At 49.4% G+C, this 24,283-nt stretch overlaps 1 protein-coding gene across 32 annotated transcripts; it reads right to left on the minus strand.

Moving 5' to 3' along the window:
* Positions 1-5,431: 5,431 nt before the first annotated feature.
* On the minus strand, positions 5,432-23,361 carry RBM23 (RNA binding motif protein 23; the record flags this gene model as incomplete). Of its 32 annotated transcripts, none has more annotated exons than XM_083410494.1 (16): positions 23,060-23,361; positions 18,137-18,414; positions 17,941-18,021; positions 16,177-16,224; positions 15,979-16,049; positions 15,843-15,893; positions 15,133-15,312; positions 13,540-13,593; positions 12,547-12,664; positions 11,017-11,169; positions 10,379-10,516; positions 10,217-10,282; positions 9,921-10,128; positions 7,681-7,782; positions 6,955-7,039; positions 5,432-6,353 (listed from the first exon to the last, which is right to left on the minus strand). In XM_083410494.1, the coding sequence occupies exons 2-16, from the start codon at positions 18,170-18,172 to the stop codon at positions 6,350-6,352; spliced, it is 1,395 nt and encodes a 464-aa protein (XP_083266620.1). In that variant the 5' UTR covers positions 18,173-18,414; positions 23,060-23,361. The 32 variants fall into 32 exon arrangements, with proteins under 32 accessions (XP_083266620.1, XP_083266598.1, XP_083266609.1 ...); XM_083410472.1 differs by having other exon boundaries at positions 18,137-18,265; positions 23,060-23,251; XM_083410483.1 differs by having other exon boundaries at positions 18,137-18,265; positions 23,056-23,237.
* Positions 23,362-24,283: the final 922 nt, after the last annotated feature.

Here is a 24,283-nt window from a genome sequence, read left to right on the forward strand (position 1 = left end):
CATTCTGTGCCTTGCGAAACAGAAAATAAAATCAATCCAATCTTACCCACTGAATTGGATCAGATGCACGGAAAAATCGGAAGAAAGGTTTTGCTGAACCGAACTTCAGCTCAGCAGGTCAGATCACATTTTCGAACAGTGAGGAAAGCTCTCGAACCCAGAGGAATTAATCAGGACGCAACACAATCGAAATAAGGGCCAGCCCAAAGGGTGGCTAAGCTCACGGCTTTTGGCATGTGTCCCTTAACTTCCTGGTGAAATCCTGCAGGATTTTATACCACAAAATCCTCTTTTTTGTTGTGCTTTAGTGCAATATCTCCCCTCCAGACTCGGCAGTGGAGGAAGCATCGCAGAACGACTCGTGAATTAGAACCATGTGTGGACGACAGGGCAGTGTAAATCCAACACTAATTCCCTATTAGTGAGTCAGTACTCAAAGAAAGTACTTCTTCATGCAACGCATAAACTACGGAACTCGGCTCCAGAGGCGGCAGCAGCAATGATCGACAACCAAGGTGGCTTATGAAAGAGGACTGAGCAAATTAATGGAAGACAAGGCTATAGACAGCTCCTAGGCACAATGGCTAAGGCTGCCTTCGCTGAGGCAGTCATGCTTCTTGAATTACCACTTGCTGGGAACCACAGGGAAGATGCTGTTGTGCTGAAATCCTGCTTGCGGGTTTCTCACAGGCATTTGGTTGGCTGACAGGACAAGGTGGTTCATTGGCCTGATCCAGAAGGCTCTTCTTTTGTGTTCTTAAAATTGCAAAGTGCATCCACAAAAAAGGGGGGATGCGGGTGGCGCTGTGGGTAAAAGCCTCAGCACCTTGGGCTTGCCGATCGAAAGGTCGGCAGTTCGAATCCCCGCGGCAGGGTGCGCTCCTGTTGTTCGGTCCCAGCGCCTGCCAACCTAGCAGTTCGAAAGCACTCCTGGGTGCAAGTAGATAAATAGGGACCGCTTACTGGCGGGAAGGTAAACGGCGTTTCCGTGTGCGGCTCTGGGTTGCCAGAGCAGCAATGTCACGCTGGCCATGTGACCCGGAAGTGTCTCCGGACAGCGCTGGCCCCCGGCCTCTTGAGTGAGATGGGCGCACAACCCTAGAGTCTGTCAAGACTGGCCCGTACGGGCAGGGGTACCTTTACCTTTACCTTTTATCCACAAAAAAACACAAGCAAACAGAAAACCCACCAGTATGGAGGACCCTCCAAGATGTGATTTCGGCTCAGCTTTGCAGGGACTTGGCTGTGACAAGAAAGAAAGGCCTTCTGCACATGCTCTGTTACCTTTCCTTCATCTGTTCCTTGGGCTTTTAGCCATTGAGAGCAGGTTTCAAGGGGCTGCACTTTGCCTCTATAGGCTGGGGGTTGGGGTTGGGGAAAAGACAGATCAGGAGCAGGAGAGGGAGGAAGAGGAGGCGGTTTGCCTACAGAAGCCGAGGCCCGATGAGCAATGAGAGCGGCACAGCAGTCAGCGGGCCTAGAAGCAAAAGGCAGTACAAGGAGCCTGCTTAAGATGCAAGCAGTGTGCCTCCCCTCATCAGCAGAGGAGACAGGCTGACGGTTCAAGCTGTCAACGCTTGCCAGGGGCCCTCCTACGCCTGCCTTAAAAGAGAGGCACCTGCAACTAAGATTGCTATTCCCTCACCACCGACACTCCACTTTCTGCAAAGCTTACCTTGGCACAGACCCGGAGCATCCGCTGCCAGCTTCAAAACCTCCACCCTGAGCCGTGGTAGGCACCCTTGATGTGTCACCGCCTCTGCCCCCGTGTCCTTACCACTGCTAAGGAGTGGGTGGGGAGAGAGAGAAAGGGGCTTATCAAAAACTTCAGAAGCGCTTGCATTTTCTGAAGGAACCAGCTGGTCACACCTCGCAGCCACAAGGCAGACTCGAGGTGGGCGGAGGGTGTCTGAGTCAGCAGGTTCTGCAGAAAAAAGGGGACCTGAACACCGAGATGTGTTGTGTGTTCTGCGACCCCTTTGCCCCTCACAAGTTCTTAAACTTGGGAGGGCATTAAAAGAGAACCAGGTCAATTGAGGAAGTAGAAGGCTATTAAAGTTAGTAAGTAAAGGGACCCCTGACCATTAGGTCCAGTCGTGGCCGACTCTGGGGTTGCAGCGCTCATCGCGCTTTATTGGCCGAGGGAGCCGGCGTACAGCTTCCGGGTCATGTGGCCAGCATGACTAAGCCGCTTCTGGCAAACCAGAGCAGTGCATGGAAATGCTGTTTATCTTCCCGCCGGAGCGGGTCCTATTTATCTACTTGCACTTTGACATGCTTTCGAACTGCTAGGTTGGCAGGAGCAAGGACCGAAAAACGGGAGCTCACCCCGTCGTGGGGATTCAAACCGCCGACCTTCTGATCGGCAAGTCCTAGGCTCTGTGGTTTAACCCACAGCAAACAGGTATATATTCCAGCAGTGGCCTCTGTGAGAACAGGATTCCTGACTAGATGGACTGCTGGCCTGATCCAGCAGGCTCTTATGTTAAGCTATAGATATATTAACACACACACCCCTCCATATGTATATTAGAAATCCTTACATTACGCATTCTATGAGAATAATGCTATACTGTTGGTGCACACTGGTTGTATACTTGCTGAATGTAATGTGTGAACACCCCTGCAGTCAGCTACATAGCCAAGTGGGGATTTGAACATCTCCCAGCTCCTAAACCAACCCTCTGAGCATGCTGGTCCTCAAAGTGAATATGCCCCCCATACCAGAATTGAACCCACAAGAGAACCAACAGAATGCATGCCCAAATTGAATTTACTTTCAACCAATGACTAAAAATGCCTCTGTAATGTACTCTTTCCCCTTCACACGTCTCCAAAACCAGATTAACTGGTTCGAAGCAGACCCTCTCATTTTCATACACAGGAGCACGTAGCACTGATTGCTCATCAACTATAGCACAGGTGTGTTCACCATGAAGAGGGCTCTTTTTTTAGAAAACAAAGAAAAGTAAAAAAGTAAAAAAAGATAGCATTTGTTCAGTAAACACCTAAATGCAATTTCAGGTCACCAAGGACGGAAGTTGCTGCCATACAAATATTGCAGAAATATTTTTGCACAAAGAGGGTGCGATCTTTTTGCAGAAGGAGCAAGGAATGCTTTCGACTCCACTGCCTCCTAGCTTAGCAAAACCAAACCCACATTGCAGCCCCTTTTTCTCTCTCCCCTCCCCAATTCCTTCCTTTGCCAGCGAAAGCTATCAAAGCTATCACACTTGAGGAAACAATGAGGAACAAAATGTCTTCCCCTCCCCCCCTTCCTTCCCTTTCCATGGCTCAAGTATTCAGAAATTGGATGAGCAAGAAAAGGGGGGGGGGATGGGAAGGAGATGTGCATCTCTTCACCATGGAAACACCCTTATGGGTCCACAGCTGGGTGGTTGCCATGGAGACAAAATGTTTCCCATTGCCATAGCGATGATCATCGATTGAGCAAGCTGGCAGCCAGACTGCCACCCTAGTCTTCTGCAACCGAAATCAAGGACAAGGGGCTTGGGGGGGGGGCGGTGGAAGATATGAGGTCCCCACAGATGAACCCAGGCTTGTAATTAGGGGAAAGGAACGCTATTTGGGAAATGGGAGAAAGAGGTTAGAGTTATTTATGGATCATCACTCTCCGTGTCCCTAGGGGAGGCCAGGCAGGTGAATAGCTAGAGGTTGCGGGAGGCTGGGGGGGGGGGGAATGCTGAATTTGCCGACAGATTTCGCAGTGCATTCGGAGCCATCTGCAGCTCAGAGCAAAGCAGCACCTGGGAGCCAGGAGCAGGCAGCAGCAGCAGAATGGGTCACATAATTTACTCCTGGGGTGTGTGAACACCCTCCATCTCCAAAGGAAGAAGAAGAAAAAGATCTGCCAAGATATCCATGAGCAAAACCAGCATGGGGGTGGGGGGAAATAATAATCTCACACCCTACAAGTCACACATTTCTGTCACAAGGGTGGAGAAGGGAGCTGGAGGGTTGCTCCTCCGCTCCCACACCAGCTGGATCCTGTGGCTTTCAAGCGACAAACAACAGCCACAGCTGAGCAACTTAATGTGGCGCCGTGAGCAAGCTCTGGCCATCTTCCTGCAAGACCAGGAGCAAAAAAAAAAACCCCCGAAGCGCATCAATGCATGTACATCTGCACTCACCCAAGCAGTGAAGGTTTGACCCAATTACCAACATATGCCTTGTATTTCACAACTCTCTAAACACGGTGAAGAGAACAAGAGAGAATCAGAAAATAAGACAAGTGGCAGCTCAGAGCAACGTGCTCCGTGAACAGCCATTTTCTCTACGCTAACCACACTCTCTGCAGGGCAAGAGGATACTTGAGGAACCCCCCAGGAATAAAAGCTGCAGGAAATCCTGTGGGGTGGGGTAGCCCATGGCTCTTAGCTGTTTCCCACCAGGAGGCAAGCTTAGGTGGGCCAAGCAGGACCAAAAGACCCCTTTGAGTCCCAAGGAGGGTGTGTAGGGATGAGTGATGGCGAGTGGGCTGAATTTGGCCCAGGGACACCCAGGCAGCCTAACCGCGGATGTTGACTTGCACCGTTCAAGCAAGGCATCCTGCCCAGAGCGTCAGTGGAAAACAGTCCCTCTCTTTCTCAAATCAGTCATTCCTGAACAGGGAGCCATGGGAAGACTGGTGATGTGCCATAAACAAGTTAAAAACCAAAGGCTCCTGGCAAGTCGACAGCAGGGGGAAGCAGATCAAGATCTAATGGTAGATCTCAAGATCAGCTGTCGGGACCAACAAGGTTTCAGACTCCCAGTTATTTGACAAGAGCAACAAAAACGTGACTTCTTCTGCCTACATCAGGCTGCCAAAACAAGCTGACAAACTCTGGACTTTTTGTGTGCGCAAATTCTGGCGCGGAAAGCAAATTTCAAGGCTGTTGAGGCACCTTCTTACTCTTTAATTCTAATTGTATAGCTTTCGGACCTGGCTCTCATATTGAGGAAAGAAAAGTTGATCCAGCAAGCCTGAAAGTCTGCCCACCCCTAGCCCAGGGCTGCCCTGGACTTCCTCCTCTGGCCTTGGGGCCTTCCACTCATTGACTCTGCCAGGGGTGGCAATTTTGCCAATTGTCTGGCCTGAGGTGTGAGCGGACCTGTCAATCACTCCTGATAGAGAAATGCTTGGGTAGTTTTGAGGATGTTTCAGTTCTTACTTAATTTGGTGTACATGACTGATGAGTGCATCTGCCCCCAGATGGTTTGGAAACATTTATCTAGACTGAGAACCACAGCATCCTCCCTGTCTCTCCAACCAATAGTCTTAATCTGAAAGACCCTCCCAATAACACTTCCATCCCCATATTTCAGCCTCAGCCTGCAGATGTGCATCACCTCTGCCCCTCAATTCCAGGAGTAGAAGCAACCTCACCTCTCGCCCTTTTACTGCCACAAAATGAAAAACACACCTAGCTACATTTGGTGACTTTTTATTATTCATTTATAAGCAAAAAAGAGAAAAAAAGAGAAAAAAAATTAAAAGAGACAGATAAAAAGAAAACCAAAATACACCTTCAAATTTGGGGATGGAGGGGGGAGGGGAAAGATGTGATCCAAGGGACTCGTTTGAGGGAAGGTGCGGCAGAAAATGGGAACATCAAGAAGGATACAGACCCAAGAAAAAGGAGGGGCGAGGGAAAGGAAAGGGAGGAACGGGACGACATCCCCACACTATAGGCAACCTCAGAGAGATTGAGAGGGGATTACAAAACACTGCTTGGGAAGGAGGGGGGGGGATATCCCCTCGGGGCCAGGCCTCCCACCCAAATGCTGGTTCTCGACTCTCCCCATTTCCTCCCTCTCGGCTATGTACAAGACACACGCGCACACCCATCTGCAATGAGCTCAATTCATGAAGCCGTCCAGCACATACCCACAACACACCACTGGAGAGCAGAGGGTGGGAAAGAGGAATGGCAAATGGACACCCTGGCGTTGCAAGCCCCGCGGGGCCTCTGCCAGGAGGCGGCAAAAAACAAGAAGAGATGCTGAGAGCCCACATCTGTGGGGGAAACGGGTCCCTGGTCCTCCTGAGGGTCCCATGCAGGGGATTTGACGCAGGCCCCCCCGCCCCCCCCACATCCGATTATGATTCCAGAATCAAGGGGAAGAACACCAACCCCCTCCCACCCCCAGGCTCCTGGTGGGAAGGGAATCGGAGCAAATTCAGTTCGCATTGAGAAGGGGCCCCGAGGAGGATGGGGTGTTCCTTCAGAGTCCATCCCGCTCTGCCTTGCATTCAATGAGGGCGGTGATGTGGTGATGATGTGGAGATGATCATTCCCCTCCTGGCTCCGTGGGAGAGGGAGGGCAGGGGGGGAACCGGGTTGAGTTACCTGGGGAGAGAGAGAGAGAGAGACACGTACAAGATTAGGAAGGTACAGTATCATCCCTCTCCGTCCAGCATCCAGTTGCACAGATTTCATGCAAGCACATGATAACCAACATAAAATAACGAGGGCAGATTAGGCCTTTGTGTGTCGGTTTCTAAAAGTAGAATTTTCTGAGCCACAAGGTTGCAGACAAAAAGAAAAGAAAAGAAAAAAGAAAAGGCTGGAAAACCACCTCTCTCCTTCCACCCCACTTCGCCACACAGGTTTCATGCCAAAATATTGCAGCTCAGAAAAATCACAATGAAGTTGTGAAAACTGAGTATATCCTGAGAACTGTCAGAACACTGATGGGCATCCTGGCATCTGTGAGTAGCAAGTTTAGAAGTGAGAGGGACTCAGCGATAACGCAGGAAGGGAGCGGCCTGGCAGTGCATTTTGGGAATGCGGGAGAACACTAGGCCAGGAGGCCTCCATTTCCCCAAACCAATTTAAGAGAATATCAGCCCAGCCTGGCTAAGGAAAACTAAACAGGCACCATTGGATTTTCCGGCACATAGTACACGACCCTTAACCCCCCACCCGTCTCTGGGATTCAGCCACTCACATTGTCTGGGGAGTGAAGAGGCCCGAAAGCTGGAAGCACTGGGAAGCCAATGTCTGTGAAGCCAGGTTCAGTGCTGGGCTGAGAGCTAGAAGTGGAGAAGAACAGAGGAAAACATTAAGAGATTCCCAAACAAGACAGTGGGTAAAACAGGTTCATGCCTTAGGGTGCTACGCAAGCTTCTTAGCAGAGACCTCTGTAAGCAGGCTGGGAAAAACGTCTGGTTGGATTATGGCCAGGGTAGCCTTCCCCTACTGGGTGCCCTCAAGAGGTTGGGCTGCAAATTCCCATCAGCCCCAGACAATATTAAGCGGTGATGGGAGCTTATGGTTCAACAAGATCTGAAGAGCACCAGGTCAGGAAAGCTTCATCCACTGGAGAAGAGCAGAATGCATGCCTTGAACGCAGACTGACCCATATTTCTGTAATCTGCAGCACCTCCAGTTTGGAGAAGCTCATGCAGCGGAGGTAGAAAGGACCTATCCCCAGGACTGTGGAGAACTGCTGCGAGTCAGAGCAGAAAATGGGGCTGATGACTGGCTCAGTATGAAGAGGTATCTCCATACACAATTCCCAAGAGTTGTGTACGGTCAGGGATCTGTCTCCTTGCTAAAGATGCTTTATTCAAGATTGTGGCTGGACCTCATGTCCCTCAAGGTTCTCATCAGGGTCACCTCCCCCACCCCCAAACGAGCCCATCCAATGGATCGCACACATTCCCCACCTTACCTGTCAGGGCAGCTGGGTTCAGTGCTCCCAGGGGTATCGCTCCATTGAGCTGCAGGGCCGCCTGAGCAGCGGCTGTAGTTGACAAGGGGATCCCAGAACCTGCTGAGAGGGGAGAAGCCCCAAAGGGGAGACTCAGCCACAAACACATTTTCATCCAACAAGCATTGCCTTAGCAGAAGGCGTTAAGTGATTTAACAACTCTTTGCCCTAGGCTGTTGCCTGAGCCGCAAGTATATTGGGACGTGAATGAGGACCCTTTCAAAAGTTTCCCCTGCACTCCCCCAAATCCCAGTCTGAGGTTAGTGATGTGCACTTTTCGGTGCACAGAAGCTCCCCACAAATCTCCACCCCTCAACGGCAGATGGCCACAAAAACTCTCCGAAGCAACTGAAGAATTCCAAGGGGACCTCTCTTTTAGTATGACTAAATGCTCAAAAATAGTGAAAGCTGTTATGATGAATCCAATGCACTTTTTCTTGCTCTCCTTCCCACAAAATGGTCAACTGTAATCATTTCGGACAATTCTGCAGGAACCGCAACTGTCCTCTTAGTGTCTCCTCTCCCCATCATATCATTCTGATTTCCTTCCCAGCATATCACGAAGGCCCAGAGAGGACAGCACCCTCTAATAATTTATCCCTGCAATCTTATGAGGCAGGCTATCTGGAGATCATAGCAGAGAGCATTGACCTCTGTAAGAAGCAAGACTCCTGTCATGTTGAACAGAGGGGCCTGGGGAAGGAGGGAAGCAGACCCTAATCTGCAGCCCAAGGGAGGCACAGTGTTCCTGCTTCTGCCACACTAACTCTTTCCTCCATGAGAACAGAAAATGAAGTACATCGAAGGGTTCTAATTTAGAAGGCGCTGTTATGTGCTGACACAGACAGAGGAAGGGATACAGATTTATTCCATCCCCTCTAATAGAACCAATGCAAGAAAAGGTGTAATTGGCCAACAGGTGTGGGTGGGGCTGAAGTTCTCTAAACCTGAACTAGGGGGCAACCCACTTCTTCTTCTCCTTGCCCATTACCATAACTGTTAATAATGAAAGTATAGAAGAGAGGCTGGAGTATTGTGATTTCCTCATCCCTCCACCCCACCCCTTCCAGCTTCATAAAGAGTTCTGGAGAAGTTCTCAATGTTTTGTGGCATTTCAGTTGGTCATAATACTATAATTATTATTACTACAGTGGTGCCTCGCAAGACGAAATTAATTCGTTCTGCGAGTTTTTTCATCTTGTGAATTTTTTCGTCTTGCGAAGCACCGCTGCGTATTGACGGTTTCCCATAGGAATGCATTGGCTGTTTTAAAAAAAAGGCACAAGACATTTCGTCTTGCAAAGCAAGCCCATAGGGAAATCCGTCTTGCGAAGCAACTCAGAAAACGAAAAACTCTTTATCTTGCGAGTTTTTCGTCTTCCAAGGCATTCGTCTTGCGAGGTACCACTGTATTACTATTAAATTTTCTATACCACCCTTCAGCCAAAGATCAGAGGGCAGTTCACAATATAAAAACACAAAAATATATAACGTAATACCAAACAAAAACAATACATTCCCTGCCTGCGCAATTAAATTAGCCAAAGGCCAATAGAAGAGGAACGTTTTCATCTGGCACCTAGAGATATGCAATGAAGTAAGTGGGGAGCCACTGCAGAAAAGGCCCGTTTGTGTGTGGCCACCCTCTGGACCTCTTGTGGAAGAGGCACACAAAGGGCCTTAGACGGTGATCACAGGGTCCGGGTTCATATACGGAGAGGCAGTCCTTGAGGTATTGCGGTCCTGAGTATTGCCCAACTACTTGATTTTGGTGTGTTCCCAGTCAAAGAGAGTTCAAAGGTTTTAAGACCAAAATGGCCTGGGAAGGGGATATCTGAAGGACCGTCTTCTACTGTACAATCCCTTGAAAACAGAGATCTAGAGGTCCTGTTTGCAAGGTACACCCCTAGAGGCAAGCTAGGCAGATATCTACTAGAAGCAGGTGCCTTCCTGCTGGTACCCGTTCCCTTCTGTAAAATTTCCTTCCCATCAAATCAACACCCTCAATTGTAGTACCAAGCTTTTAAAGACTGCTGCTCTCCAGACATCCGTCTTCTTGTCTCCAGCCTGTTTTAATATTGCTTTTATTGCTCCCTGCATGGCATATCACTTCTTAATAAACAAATCAGTTTGTTTCCATGATTCATGTGAAGAAATCTCTCCCAGTTTCCTCGCTGCTCAATTCCTACCAGGAAACTCACCTTCTGCCAGTTTGGCCATGAGCTGGAGCTGGGAGCCAGTGGTGCTGAGATTAAGGGCCGACCGCTCGGGCTCATCACCATCCGGGAAGGTGATGTCGGTGGTGCCGTCCAGCCGCTCAGTGACCTGCCCCACCCGCATGGGTCGGCCGGCCAGCTCAAAACCATTCAGCTGCTCCAGGGCACGCCGGGCACACTCAGCCTCTGCAAACTGACAGGGGAAGAAAGGGCTTTAAAAGGGAAGTCTCTGAGGCTCCCCACCCACCCACCTTCAAAGCCAGGTGAGAAGAGATGCATACCGTGATGAAGCCATAGCCCTTGGACTGCCCGGTATCCTGGTCACGCATCAGCACAATGCTGTCAATCTGCACGCAGGGCGAAAAAGCCACAAATCAGAACTCCGTGAGCCCCCACCACGCTCCGCCCACTCGCTCCCCCAGCCCCCTCCCACCTCACCCTACCTTGCCAAAGGGCTCAAAGATCCCACGCAGCATCTCTTTGGTGATGTTGCAGTGAAGGGAGCCAACGTAGAGCCGCATGGGCCCCCCACTGCCTTTCTGAAGGTTGTTAGCCATGGCTGCCAGCCGGTTCTTCTCTGCCTAAGGGCAGGGAAAACCAGGAAGGATTAGAAACAGCCGCAAGCATTAGGCATTATTTTTTAAAAAATAAATAAATCAAAAATCAAATGTTTTTTGCAAACGTTTGTTCCCACAACAGGGCTCACAATATTAAAAACAGTAACAGTGTTAAAACGTTGAGAGCCGGGTATGAGTCTTACACAAGTGTAAGCAGCTCCTCATCCCCTGGTCTTTGGGCGGGAGAAGAGGGCTGCGCAAACATGCCCAAACGAGTATCTTACCAACTCTGGGCTTGGGCTTTAAGAACTTCCATCCCTTTCCTTAAAAGCCCAACCCTGCCAGTTCCTCCCAACGCCCCTTTGCTTCGCCTCTCTGCATCATCTCTAGCTCCATTTTCTGCCGTTAACTTGTTCACCGGGTCACACACACCTAGCCCAGTCCACACCCCTCCTTCTCTTTCTCAGGCCACACATACAAAGTTTCTTTACCCACCCCCCTCCCGCCTCAAATGCGTCTCGCACCTGGGAGGCCTGGACAATGATGGGCACCCCGAGGAGGCGCTGCCCTGTCAGCCCAATGGCCAACGGTACCGACTGGATCTCGCAGAACTCCACGTAGGCGATGCCCTTGGAGCGGCGGGAGTTTCGGTCGGAGATGATCCGCACATCGCGCACCTGCTCGGAGGTACAAGGGGAAGCAAGTGAGAGACTGAACGGCTGCAGGGGGGCCACTAGGGGCGCATTGGAAGATGGCCGACAATACCATCTCTCCAACCCACACGGGGTAATTAAGAGGCTGTTATGGGAGTAGGCAGCCTCCCTTGTTGCCCCAAGGGAATGGGGAACACTGCCTTTGCCTGCTGTGCCCATAAATCACCCCCAAATTCGAAAGAAGGGGGTGAGGGCATGAGGCAGAATGCCCCTGTGTTGACCTCGGCTCTCCTGGATGCTGTCTCTGATCGCGCACTAGCTGCAGCAATTTGGAATGATTAATTACAAAAGAAGCAAATGCACATATTTCAAGTGAGGAAGGGGAGTGAAGTCTGCTAATTGAAGTGACCTCTGCGAAAGAAGACGACGGGTTGGAGAAACAGGAATATTTTACAATGAAGATACACCAAAGGCTGGGTATGTCAGCAACGGGACTGAATGGGGGGGGGGGGACCTTTTTTACTTTCCTTTTATGTGATTTACTAAGAACCCCTCCTCATTAGAACCGTCAGTTGAACTGACCCAAGCAGGATGATTAAGGTCTGTGTGGAGATAAACTTTAACCAAAAGTATGCTTTATGGAGATCGAGAAGCAACGAGAGCTTTTGGAATGGCGCAGCAATTAATTCAGAGTCGCCATCTTGCCAAAGGATTTATAGCCGGGAGGAGGAACGGACTTGTTTTCAGACTGCATTCCTGGTGAATCTCCTCAGAGGTTTTGAGAAAGGAGGCAGATTGGTGAAGATTAATGACGCTAGACTGTTTTGATGTATGGAAGTGATGTTATATGGAAAACGTCTGTATATGGCTACTGGATAAAAAAAAAAATATCCACACAGGATTACAAACTGTTTTAACCAGCTTGTGGAACTATCAGAGGTCACAAAGAGAAAGGAAAAATATATGAAAATAACAACAAGAGATGTGGAAAAACAATAAGAAAGGACTGGACAGTACTGTGAACATATGGTTAGGTTTGTGGACATTAAAACAGCAGCAAGAAGCAAGAAGTTGATTGGATCCCCTTCGGAACTTGAAATATGGGTACCCCCAACAAAAATTTAAAATTTGGCTGTGTAATTTGGAATTTATGTAATTTGGTTTGATTTGATGTGATTGGTCGGTTAATAAAAAATTATTCTCAAAAAGAGAGACTGAACGGCTGCAGGAAGCCCATAGAAGTGCAGCTGAGGATGACTAAAAAGGCGTTTCTGGCTGAGATCACTGGGTACCATACAGAACACAGAGGGCACCGTGGGTTTCAAGTCTGCACTTGAAGGGTGGGGGGAGAAATAAGCAAATGTCAAAGCCCAATGGAGGGACGGAGGGGAAATGGCCAACCTTGCCGACAGCAGAGAAAAAGTCCTCAAGGTCACGTGGGCGAATGCGGGCAGCCAGCTGCATGCAGAAGACAGTGCGCGCATCACGCTCCTCTGGGCTCAAGCTGCCCAAGGGCTCCCTGTGGGAGAAAAGCAGAAGTTGCCAAGGAGGTTCAAACCTGGGATGAGGAACTCAACAAGCCTAATTGGTTCTGGGGGACAAGGGGTGGGCAGCTGTGGGGGACTCCCTGGTCCTGATTGGGTAACTGTGCCCCTGAAGGACCAGGAGCACAGCCTGGGGGTCATTTTGTACTCACAGTTGTCCACGGAGGTGCAGGTTAATTCTGCATGCAAGGCAACTGTCTACCAGCTCCATCTGGTACACTGGCTGAGACCCTACCTGCCTGTGCCATGTTTTGCCAGAGTTGTGCATGGTCTAGTTGACTACTGCAATGCGCTCTACATGGGGCTACCTTCGAAGGTGACTCGGAAACTACAACTAATCCAGAATGTAGCAGCTAGACTGGTCACTGCAAGCAGCCGCCGGGACCATATAACACCAGCCCTAGAGGATCTACATTGGCTCCCAGTACATTTCCACGCCCAATTCAAAGTGTTGGTGCTGACCTTCAAAGCCCTAAATGGCCTCAGCCCTGTATACCTAAAGGAACGTCTCTATCCCATTGTTCAGCCTGAACACTGAGATCCAGCACTGAGGGCCTTCTGGCGGAAGTGAGGTTACAGGGGACCCTCTTGGTAGTGGCACCCACCCTGTGGAATACCCTCCCATCAGATGTCAAACAGATAAACAACTTTTTTACTTTTAGAAGACATCTGTATAGGGAAGTTTTTAACATCTGATGTTTTGTTGTGTTTTTATATTTTGCTGTAAGGTGCCCAGAGGGGCTGGGGCAACCCAGTCAGATTGGTGGCATATAAAAAATAAAATTATTATCATTATTATTAACGTGGCCCAAGAACCACCACCCAGCCCTCCCCAGTCACAAACACTCACCGGAGGGGGCTTTTCTCTCTGTACAAGGGACTCTTGCTGTGCCCAAACCGACGCCTGCAAGGAAAGGGAATGGGACAGAACGCAAGATGGTCTAGTTCAACCACGAGAGCATAAACAGAGCAACCACTGTCAAAATACACAAACTGCCAAGTCCTTTCTCATTTGCTTAAGATCAAAGCCAAAAGAAAACATCCCAAGGCAAGTGACTATCAAAGGAGAGGCTACTATCTGCTGCCCTATATTACCCACTCCTCAATACTGTTGCTTCCTTCTTAGCTCTTTCACCTGAAACACCTTCCAGGGCAGGGTTCAGATAGGAAGCAGGAATCCTTTACTGTTTATATACAGATTGTTTAGCCAGTGTGGGGAACCTTTGGCCGTCCGGATGCTGCTGAACTACAACCCTCCTCAGCCCCAGCAATAACGACAAAGGGTCAAGGATCATCCAGGCTGTGGTTAAGCAAACACTTGGAAAGCCAAAGGTTGATATGTACATTGATTATTGTACATATCATTTGCATTGTATTGTATTGCCAGCCACTTTGGGCTTCCAGTTTGAAATTCATTTTTAAAAAGAGAGACTTGTGCATTAAATGAAATTGGGGGGGAGGAGTGTTTCTGAGATGTGCAATGGGTGGAGAAAGCTTCAAGCCCTGTCATGGAGATGCTGCTGTGGCAGAGCAGGCAGAGGATTTGGGAGACATGGAAAGGAGACTGAGGGAGAAGCTCAGAGGGACATGGTCCACTGCTATAAGATGGGCATTAACTCAGTCTCTTGAGCCATCCCTGTTGCTGACACAGCTAAGACGAATTATTTCTTCTTGTAGCAGGAACCCCCCCCCCCCATCATTCAGTTTGTACAAACTTCACACACACTCACACACTACATACGCTACACTTCTTTTATAAATTCATAGAAAATCAACCATACATCGGATTTGCACTGTTCCACTTTTATTTTACTCCATGAAGGAAAGACTACAAAATGGGGAAGGTTTGATACAGGGCGCCATAATCCCTTCACCATACCAGCACATCCACAGGAGCCCTGCCCAGTTGCTATGCCAACCCTGATGATCCCAGACAGAAGACAATCAAGATCACAAAGAACTTGCATATGGGAGTGGATTCAGCAAAGGACAATGATCAGATCTTCCCTCAGGGGGCAGGAAACTGCGACTACCTTTTGTCTTCAGAAAATGACTCGTGGGGAGGGGTAGAAGGGAACCAGCCAGGTGACAGGACACTCAGGTTACCACCACAACTCCTCCCTCAACCCCTCCTTTCTGTAATGTATGCATGATGTTTCTGGGGGTGGGCTTGACCTAGAGGAGGGGAATTTCAAAAGTTTTTATAAGGTCTTGCACACCATTTTCTGTGTCTTTCCTCTCTCCTGCGAGTGAGGGGAACACCCTGCTGCAACAGTTCAATAAAGGCCAAGCCTACAGGCTGCTGATTTGCTCCAATTTACTCTGGTTGGTGTCTTTACTTTTTGTCCAAGGGAGCCCTTGGATTTTTCCGGTAACACTCTCTTTGCATTAAACATTTGATCACCCGGGGCTTTTGTGATAGGTCTGTGGCAGTGTCCCTTACCCAGGGGGTGGGGGGCTCCGGTAGCGCACTCTCTCGTCCCGCCGGCGCTCTCTGCTGCGAGACCGGCTGCCCCGCCTGCGGTCCCGGCTGCGGCTCCGGTGGCGGCTTCTGCTCCGGTGGCGGCTCCGGCGATCTCTGCTGCGGCTGCGCCTGCGGTGGCGGTCTCGGTCCCGACTGCGGCTAGAAGAGGTTTGAAGAACGAGAAAGGATTATGAAGCAGGGTAGCCTGCCCCAAACTGTCCTCGTTGCACCTCCTACCGCAGGACAGGGAACTAAGCGTGCTGGGTGATACCAGGCCCTCCTTTCACCCCACGGTCATGACACATTTAAAGTACGTTCAGAATCCTGGAAACTGCAATCCTGCCCCCCCCCCAGTGCTCCAACTGTCAGGACCCTTCCCCCGGGAAGTCTGCAGGGAAAGTTTGCGGAATGCACTTTAAATGTATGGCATGGATCTGCCCAAAGATACTGGCTGAAATGCATGCATGCAGCTAAAATCCAACCAAATCCTCCAATTTCTGGGAAGCATGCAAGGGGAAGCGCTCCCCCTCTCACACTCCCTGGAAAAGGAAGGACGGAAGGCAATAAGCTCCTGACAGCTACATGTTTGCCAACCATGGCAAGTGGGGGTCCTAGACTAGCAACCCACACAGCTCCTTGCTCGCTGCTCCATCCTCTCTCTGTGCTCGTTGGAGCCCATCCCTACCTACCTATGTCTGTGGTCACGGCTCCTGCTACGACTCTTGCTCCTCTTCTTTTTGCTGCAATCGGGAAGGAAGGAAGGTGAGAGATGCGCAGGAAAGAGGGAGGGGAGAAGGAAAGGCCAGAGGAAGCAGAGCAACTCACCTGCTGCTTTCCCCGCTGCTGCTGGGGGCGCTTTCTTTCTTTGCGTCCTTTGCTTGCTCCTCCTGAGGCGGCTGGAAAAAGGGTCGGAAGACAGAAGAGAGGGGGGTAATATGCAGCCCCTGCTCCTCCCTCGTATGCCTTGTAGCCCAGCCCCACTCTGCCCTCCCCCAGCTGCTCCCGACCGCTTTCATACATTACCTGTGCTGTGGGGGGATCAGCTGGTGGCTTTGAGGGTCCTGGTTGGGCCTGGAGCAAACACAGGAGGGATGGGCCCAGCAGGGAAGGGTCACTGAGACACACAGGGAGAGGGGGGCATACACACACACTCCACCATTCCTCACCCCACTCAAACCAAGAAAACAACAACAACCCAAAACACGTTTCTTCCCATATATCTAGCACAGAGCAGCACATCTGAGGGACCTGGGAGAATCACTGGCAGTACGTCCAAGCTCATTAATTATACCAGGCATGGGAGGGGGGACCCAGAACCCCAACACTTACAATTAAAGCAGCTGCGTCCTCCCGTTCCTTGGAGGGTGCAGCTGCTTTAAGATACTACGCTTTTAATATTTTGTCTTTTGTAAAAATTAGGAGCACAGCTGCAAGAACAACTGAGTACTTAAGCTGCCTCAGCAGACTGGGACATAAGAGCAAAGCACACACATGCACCCCAATATAGGTCTGTCCCCCACCAAATGCTCGGAGGGGGACCTCCAGGGCTCTTTGGCAGGGAGAGAAGCCACTTTTGAAGTTTGAAAACCAAAGAGTTTTCATTAGGAAAGTCGAAATTATTAGCTTTTCATATCTGGCATGTACCAAAACTCCCCCTGCCCATCATTCTACTGCCAGGAATTGTTTCCTTTAAAAAAACGCAATATACTGTTCAACGCAGAATTGTCGTAAGTAGTTGATTTTCAGCAACTCAACTTTCAAGGGGGTTTCCCTCTGCTTAAAGAAGGGTCAAATCTGCTCGCCTTACACCCACTTTGAAACTGGTGCAGGATTTGCTTCCCTGAGAACCCCAACTTCTACCGTAAAGAAAAACAACGTTTCACCCACTGTTTAGCCTACCCAAAATACCAGTGACACTTAACTGAGTTCTCTCCTATTGCCAAAACCCACTCCAGGAACATTTACCTGGCAAGCATTCAGTTTCCAGGGGGGGACCGGGACCGGGGACCTGCAGTCGGAATCATCAACAACAAAATTCCTTGATTTAATTAACACAGAATTTGTTGTTTTCGAGCTAATAACTGCACGAGCCAAGGCTCTGCATGGGATGCTGTTGTTCTGGCCACAACAGCAGGTGGGGCAAAGTGCCACATGCAACCAACGCTTAGGAAGAGATAAACGTCACCACGGCCAAAATCGTGGCCAGACTCGCACCCACTGATTTCTAATGGGAGCTGCTTCTAAAGAAGTGCACTCCGGAACTACCTTAAGCAAATAAAGGCCAGGGGGAAAACGGCATGTCACACAAATGCACATAGCTTTCTTTGGGATGTGTTATTCTGCTGCAAAGTTTGGGTGCTCTTTGGCAGGGACGGAGAGGACAAGTGGTCTAAGGCTTATCAAAGAGAAGGAACGTTTTTATTTTATTTTCTAGACCCTAGGCAGTATGGTGGCTGAATTGTGGCAAGCAACTGGCAACCCCTGATCCAATAAGCTTGTCTCTGAATTAACATGATTTCACATCTTTAGCGGCCTGCATCTATATGCAAGCCAATAACCAATTTCTTTGGTGGCCTTACATTAACAACGGAAACAATAAAATGCAGCTACGTAAGACAGAAACATTACTTTTTTTAAAAAAAACACACCAAAGTTGAGGCCCTCAGGGAAGGGAGCTACACAGGGGACTGCATTAGGCACCACACTGCAATCGTGGTAGCATGGCTAAGAACCCCTTTTTTCACAGGCTGGGGATGCTGCTGCTGCTTTCAAGAATTCACTCCTTACCTCCTCTTTCTTGTACGGGGCCTCCAACATGGCCTCTATCACGATATCAAAGTCATCCGAGGCCATGCCGTCCTCTTGGCTCTGCAAGTGGGGAGAGAGAGAGAGGGGAAGGGTTAAACGCAGAGTTCCCTGCAATGGAACCCCACAACACTACCTTCCCGAAGAACAAGAGAAGGGGGTGAGGGTGGGTACTCACTGGGTCCTGGGATGGATTGGGGAACGCCGGATCCATGGCTGGCCCAAACGGGTGGGCTCCCCACCACCCCGAGACACAGGAGCTGCTAGTGGAGAAGGGCTTCTAGCAGGCAAAGAATTCGATCACAGCCTGGAGAAGATGGAGGCATGAGTGAAATTGAGAAGTGGGCTACGCAGGGGTGGGCAGGGAGGACCGCGCATGTTGCTTGGATACGCTAGAGTTCTAGAATCTACGGATCTGTAAAACCAACTGGAGCCCACCATGTGACCTCTGGGATTCTGGAATGCCAAGACAAACGTGAAAGAGCATCTCAGGTTGCCTGCCCATGCAAACGATCCCTCTCCTCTAGCAACCTGCCCCTGCCTCCTTTTCTAATCTAGAAGGATCTCAATCCACCCAGTAGATTCCTTCACATGAGAACCTGCACTCCACACTCCTTCCACAGACCTCACACTGCAAAACATCCCCCAGGAGAGTAAAAAAAACCATACCCCACTTCTCCATCTGGGTAAAGGGGTGCCTGTCAGATACACCTGCAATATACTGGTTGCAACATTTTTGCTTTAGAATGAGATGGGCAGGAGTGGATGTGGGGAAATAATTATTATGTGACATATTTTAATAAAATCTAAGTTTGGGCCCAGAAACCGCTAACTTTTTTAGAGGGGGAGCAGAGACAGGACATAGAGGGACTGTGTATTGGCAACCTTTGTACATGAGGCCCTGTATTTTCACTCTAGAAAACCAGAGATCTGTACTAACACCTCATAATCCCAAATATCTCTACTCTGAACTGCCTTGCACTTATTTCTATAGGACTTTGCATAGGATGGAGCAGTTAAGTCTTTAGCAAACAGGAGAGCTGCTGTTTTCTCTATAGCCATGAAGTCTTCACAGGCAACATCAGATTTTACATGAAAATGGTAAGATTCTTGTCATACCATTGTAGCAGTACTGAATTTTAGGCACACACCACACTGCCAAAACACATTGCTCTTCAAACCTTTTAAACTCCCATATTCTTCTAAGTTTACTCTAGCTACCTGAGCTAGGAAGTTACCATGCAGAAACCTTGCACACTTTTGTACGTATACTGTGAGTGTAAGGATCTGAGCACTGGGGCACTAATCCAACACTAGCAGTACAAGAACCAGAGGTGGGAATCTCTTATCCTCTCCTACAGCCAGCCAGTCATTCAGAGAAGAAGGTAGAGCTGCTTGATCAGAAACTCTAGTCTGCTCCCTTCCTCTTTGCCGCTTTCACTGTTAGCAAAGTAGATTGGGTTGTTGCAAACTTCTGTTGACAGGAGGAAAGCATATCTGGCTCTGTCTGTTGCAGGACCCACTGCCCCCAAGAGTAACCCACAGGAGATTCACACAACCGACAGTAACCCTAAGGCTAAGAAAAACCTGCAACTTTGGGATGCATGGAATTCATGTAGTTTGTGTATTGTCAAATACCTCATGAATAGTGAGTCACAATCTGTAAACATGCAAGAATTTATGAGGGGCTTCCTCTGAAATTCCAAAGTATATATGTAGGAAAGAACCTTCATGTAGCTTTTCCAACAGGGAAAAGACTATCACAACATTGTTTTAAATTTTAAGTTGATTCAAAGTTTCTAGTCCTTGTTGCTTCGTTCAAACAATTAGTTTTGTCACGGCTGTAGAATTCTCCCCACCTTTGCCCTGGAGTTTTTTGGACTTTTAACTCTTCCATAGAAAAAGAGAACCTTGCTCTAGAATAGTAGCTGATCATTTACTGGGATACAGAAGCAGAATTTTCCCACCTTCCAGTGATTTACTCAGGCAGAAAGATCAAGTGACAGTATCCGCTAGATAATACAGTACAATTAATTTTTCATTTCTCTCAATAAATGCCTAAGCTTTATTACAACAGTGACAGCTTTTAAAGGACACACAGTCTACTGAAGACTCAGAAGCTAAAAATGGACTTCAGAAGTATTCCCAATGGCCATGCATGGCCTAGAAAACTCTCCATAACTCCTACAGGCTACCAAACACAGCCTAGATTCTGGGTTTGGGGGTGGTGTTCTTTCTTGGGGTTTTTTAGCTTAAATATTCTGGTGAAGCCCAAAACGTGCCCCCAACAGACCATGCATATTCACAGATATCTGCCTAAGCTTGGGGTTTCCTTGGAATTTGGAATGTGTCCAACCTTAGTTAAGATCTCTCATGGTGTATAGCTGCATTCAGTTGTGACAATATGCATGGGCTTCTTAGGTTAACAGACAAAAGATGCAGAGGAGCTGCTCTTCCAGTCACTTGCAGATGTTTTCTGGAGTATCCAGAGTTGCCCAGCTCTAGTCTTCATGGTACAGTAGAAGCTATTATGTTTCCATCACGAGGAATTTAACCACACCAAAGAAAGCTAGCAGAGATAGGCTAGAACATAGGATCTAAACCACCCTGATAAAGAACTCGCTTGGATCTCAGGCTTTTCAAATCTTTGTATCCCCTAAAACAGAAGTAGCCAATCTGGTGCCCTCCAGAAGCTGTTGGCCTGCAAACCCTCCCCCCAATGTGAGCTGGCAGTCCAACATCCCATGGAAGGCGCCAATAGTGACTACCCTTGCCCTAAAGCAGCCCTTCTCAACCTTGGGTCCCCAGATGTTTTTGGCCTACAACTCCCATCATCCCTGACCACTGGTCCTGTGAGCTAGGGATCATGGGAGTTGTAGGCTAAAACATCTGGGGACCCAAGGTTGAGAAAGCTTGCTCTAAAGCATCAAAATGATAAAACATCTATGAAGATCGCCAAGCCTCAAATTTAAGGATTCACTATGCAGAACCTGCTTGCTCCCTACTCTCCCCAATTCCAGCTTTTAATTACTGCTCAGGTTTTATTACAGTGTGCAACTTTTCCATCATGAAATCTATGACCAGCCTAATATACATACCTGTAGCTCCAGACACCCATTAGTCTAAGGCAGTTGTGGGGAGCCTTTGGGCCTCCAGAGCTGGTTGGACTCCAACTCCCATCAGCCACTGACAACAAGGCCACAAGAGGTGATGTGAGTTGTAGTCCAGCAATATCTGGACGGCCACAAGCTCCCCACCCCTGTTCTATTCCGTTCATGTCAGATATAGGTGAGGTGCCCTATGGCCACAAGACAAGTCCTCTTTAATACCAAAACAAACAAAACATGCAACTCCAACTCCGTCATTTGTTTACTAGACTTTGGTCAAGGAGCTCACACATGTATTCCAACTCACAGCCTGCTCCAGCTGAATTATTCCCTCTCCACCACAGGGCTACCTACCACCAACTGCTCTGTGGGAAGGATTCGTGGCAGGCAAAAACCACCCCAGAGTCTTCTCTGGCTACACTTCCTTCACTCTCCCATAGGGCAATACTACCAACAATGGCTGGATGGGAAAAATTGCGAGGGCTTTTCATACATTGATGCTTATTACTCTTATTATTCTTATTATATGTGGTTGAATGCTTCTTGCAAGTTGCCTTTGAATAATCGTTATCCTGAAACGAGGATTTATAAGGAAACGAAATGAGCAGAAGCCACCATATTCTCAGGGGTAGTCTCCAAATGTTCTTATACCACAATTCCCATCTCCCCTGACTAATGGGTGTGTTGTATTCCAACAACACGAGGAAAGCACCACATTGCCTACCCCCAGCATTAAATAAACCCTTAGTTTGACTTTTCCTAATATAACTCAGTAGCTTTCCAAACTTCAATCTAGCGGAATCTAGAGACAGACAAGAATGGTTCACAACGTTCTAAAGTTTTTCCCTAAATAATATCCCTAGAGAACTCCACTCCAGCACTCCACTCCTGCTGGCTCTTCTTCAACTCCCTGCCTACCCCAAATAATCTACTGAACTTTGAAATAGTAGATTCCCACAGATCACTTAATACCTGTTCTGCCTTCAACTCGACTGTCAAAGTTACCCATACTTCAGAGTTGATGAGGTTGGCAACAAGGGGACTGCAAACCACAAGAAAAACAACATTTCTTGTGCTTCAGGGCCTGCAATACCACGCATGCTAACCTGAACACAACAGCGTTTACTTTTTAGGAAAGATACACAGGTCTATACTAGACCTGCAGTCTAACAGGGAACCCAATAGGCTGCAATCATGTACTTGCAACATCAGAACCTCACAGCATCCATATCTATGAATATGCACAACCCACTTTTCCACCAAAGTCTTCAAAGGGCCTCTTCACGTTTACCGAAGTACAATGGATACATCACAACAGACACCTCCCCCACTCCAAAGTGTGGCCTTAAGCTTTCTTATCCCGAGGGGGGTTGGCCCTCCTCGAGTCCTAACTCTCTTTAAAAATGGAGTAAGCTATACCACCACTCCAAAAACAAACACCGCCTGCAAGTAGGAAATGAGCCACATACATCTTGAACATTTATGTTGCAAACCGCCCTGCGATTCTTGGATGAAAGGCGGCATATAAATTTAATAAGGATGAGCATACATACATATATAAAACACACCTACCGCCATGTTCAGCACCCCTCCCCCCCGCTCTCTTTTAGGCTCAGAGGCACCATCTTGTTACCTGCCTGGAAACCCCCTCCCCCCCCATCGGAAGGAGACCCTGCACCGCCTACCTGGCCTTTCGTCCACCACCTGCCCCCGCCCGCAATGCGGGAGGCGGGTGGGAAGGAAAGCGGGAGGGCAACCCAAGGCCAGGCCACGCCCCCTCCTCCCAAAGCCCCGCCCTTTGCCTCTCGCGGCGTCTGCGGCCCTTCGGCCCGCGCTCCCGTCTCTTTTTCAGAACGGCGGGGAGCCCTAGAAACCCCTCCCGCTGACGTCACCGCCGCGGCCGTGACGTCACCGCCGCCACTTCTGCCCGTTCGGCGCCTCCGGGCTCTTCCCCCCTCCCTCCCCTCAGGCCTTTCTCGAAGTCACTCACCCACCTCCCCCTCCCCTTTGGCCGTTAGACCCCAGAGGTCTCTTTCCGGCCCGGGTCAGCTCCAGAGTCTTTCGCTCTCTCCTCAGACGCGGCCGCAACAAGCAGCCGCGGCGATGCTAAGATGGCGGCGAACACTTCTCCCTCCAGAAGCTCCCCCCTCCCTTCTCCTTCGCCTCGCGGAGGCCCCAAAGCGCATGCGCGTGGACTCTAGCGCTGTTGATTGGCTAAGTGGAGGAGGAGGAGGAAAAAGAGCAAGAAGGGTCGGGGGAATGGGAGGGGGGGTGCCATTACAATCAAGACGGCGATTGGTCGGGCTAAGGTACGAAGGCGGGCTTCCAAGCCGTGATCTCGATGCTCACTCGATAATGGCTCAGGAACGTTTGAGGTACGGTTTTCCTTTCGCCCCCGCCCCCGAGTGGAACCAATGGTTGCGAGGCGGAGGTGGGCCGAAGGCGGGATATACTTAAAGGCGATTGGCCGAAACGACGGAGGAACTGTGAGGACGAAGTTTGATTGGATAAAAGTGCGGGGGAAAATAAAGTGTATTGTTCGCCATAACAATCAGCATTGGCTGTCATTCCTCGAAGGAGAGGGGCTCCTCAAGCTATTTAATTATATGAAAAGCTTAGGAAACGGCACCCAATCGCATGAGCTGATTGGACGGAGGCCTTCGTGGTGGAAGCGAATCCCTGATTGACTGCTTCGTGGCGGCGGCAAGGCCTCTTTCCTGGTAGAAGCCAGGAGCTCCTGTGAAAAAAGATGGAACGGAGGGGGGGGGGCTGTGCCGCACAGTTGCCATGGCAACAGAACCTGCTACGACTCCCGCGGTCCTACGGGCTGCGGCGGAAGCCAATCATCGCCCAGCCCGATCCAAGATGGCTTCCCTCCCCTGGGGCACCTCTCGCACCACCTTTAAACCATATAAAGTGGGGGGACACATATAAAATGGGACACCCAATGCCACCCCCTTATCTTCCCCGTGAATCCTGCATCAAGCACGAAAGAGCCATTTCCTTTTAAATGCCTTTGGGGGCAAAGGGCACACCACCAAATCAGATAAAATGATAATGGCAGCAGTGCTTCATATAAGTTGCTCCTGCGGTCAGAGCACATATCGGATTTAAACTGGTTTGTAACTAGTTTTGGCGCTTGTGGGTCCACAACCCTGCCCAGCAAGGAAGAGCTGGAGCATTTTTGAATGAGAAACCTACGCAGGTGCCTTGCCCTA

This window comes from Podarcis tiliguerta, assembly GCF_965153285.1.
Source record: "Podarcis tiliguerta genome assembly, chromosome: 13".
NCBI lineage: Eukaryota > Metazoa > Chordata > Lepidosauria > Squamata > Lacertidae > Podarcis > Podarcis tiliguerta.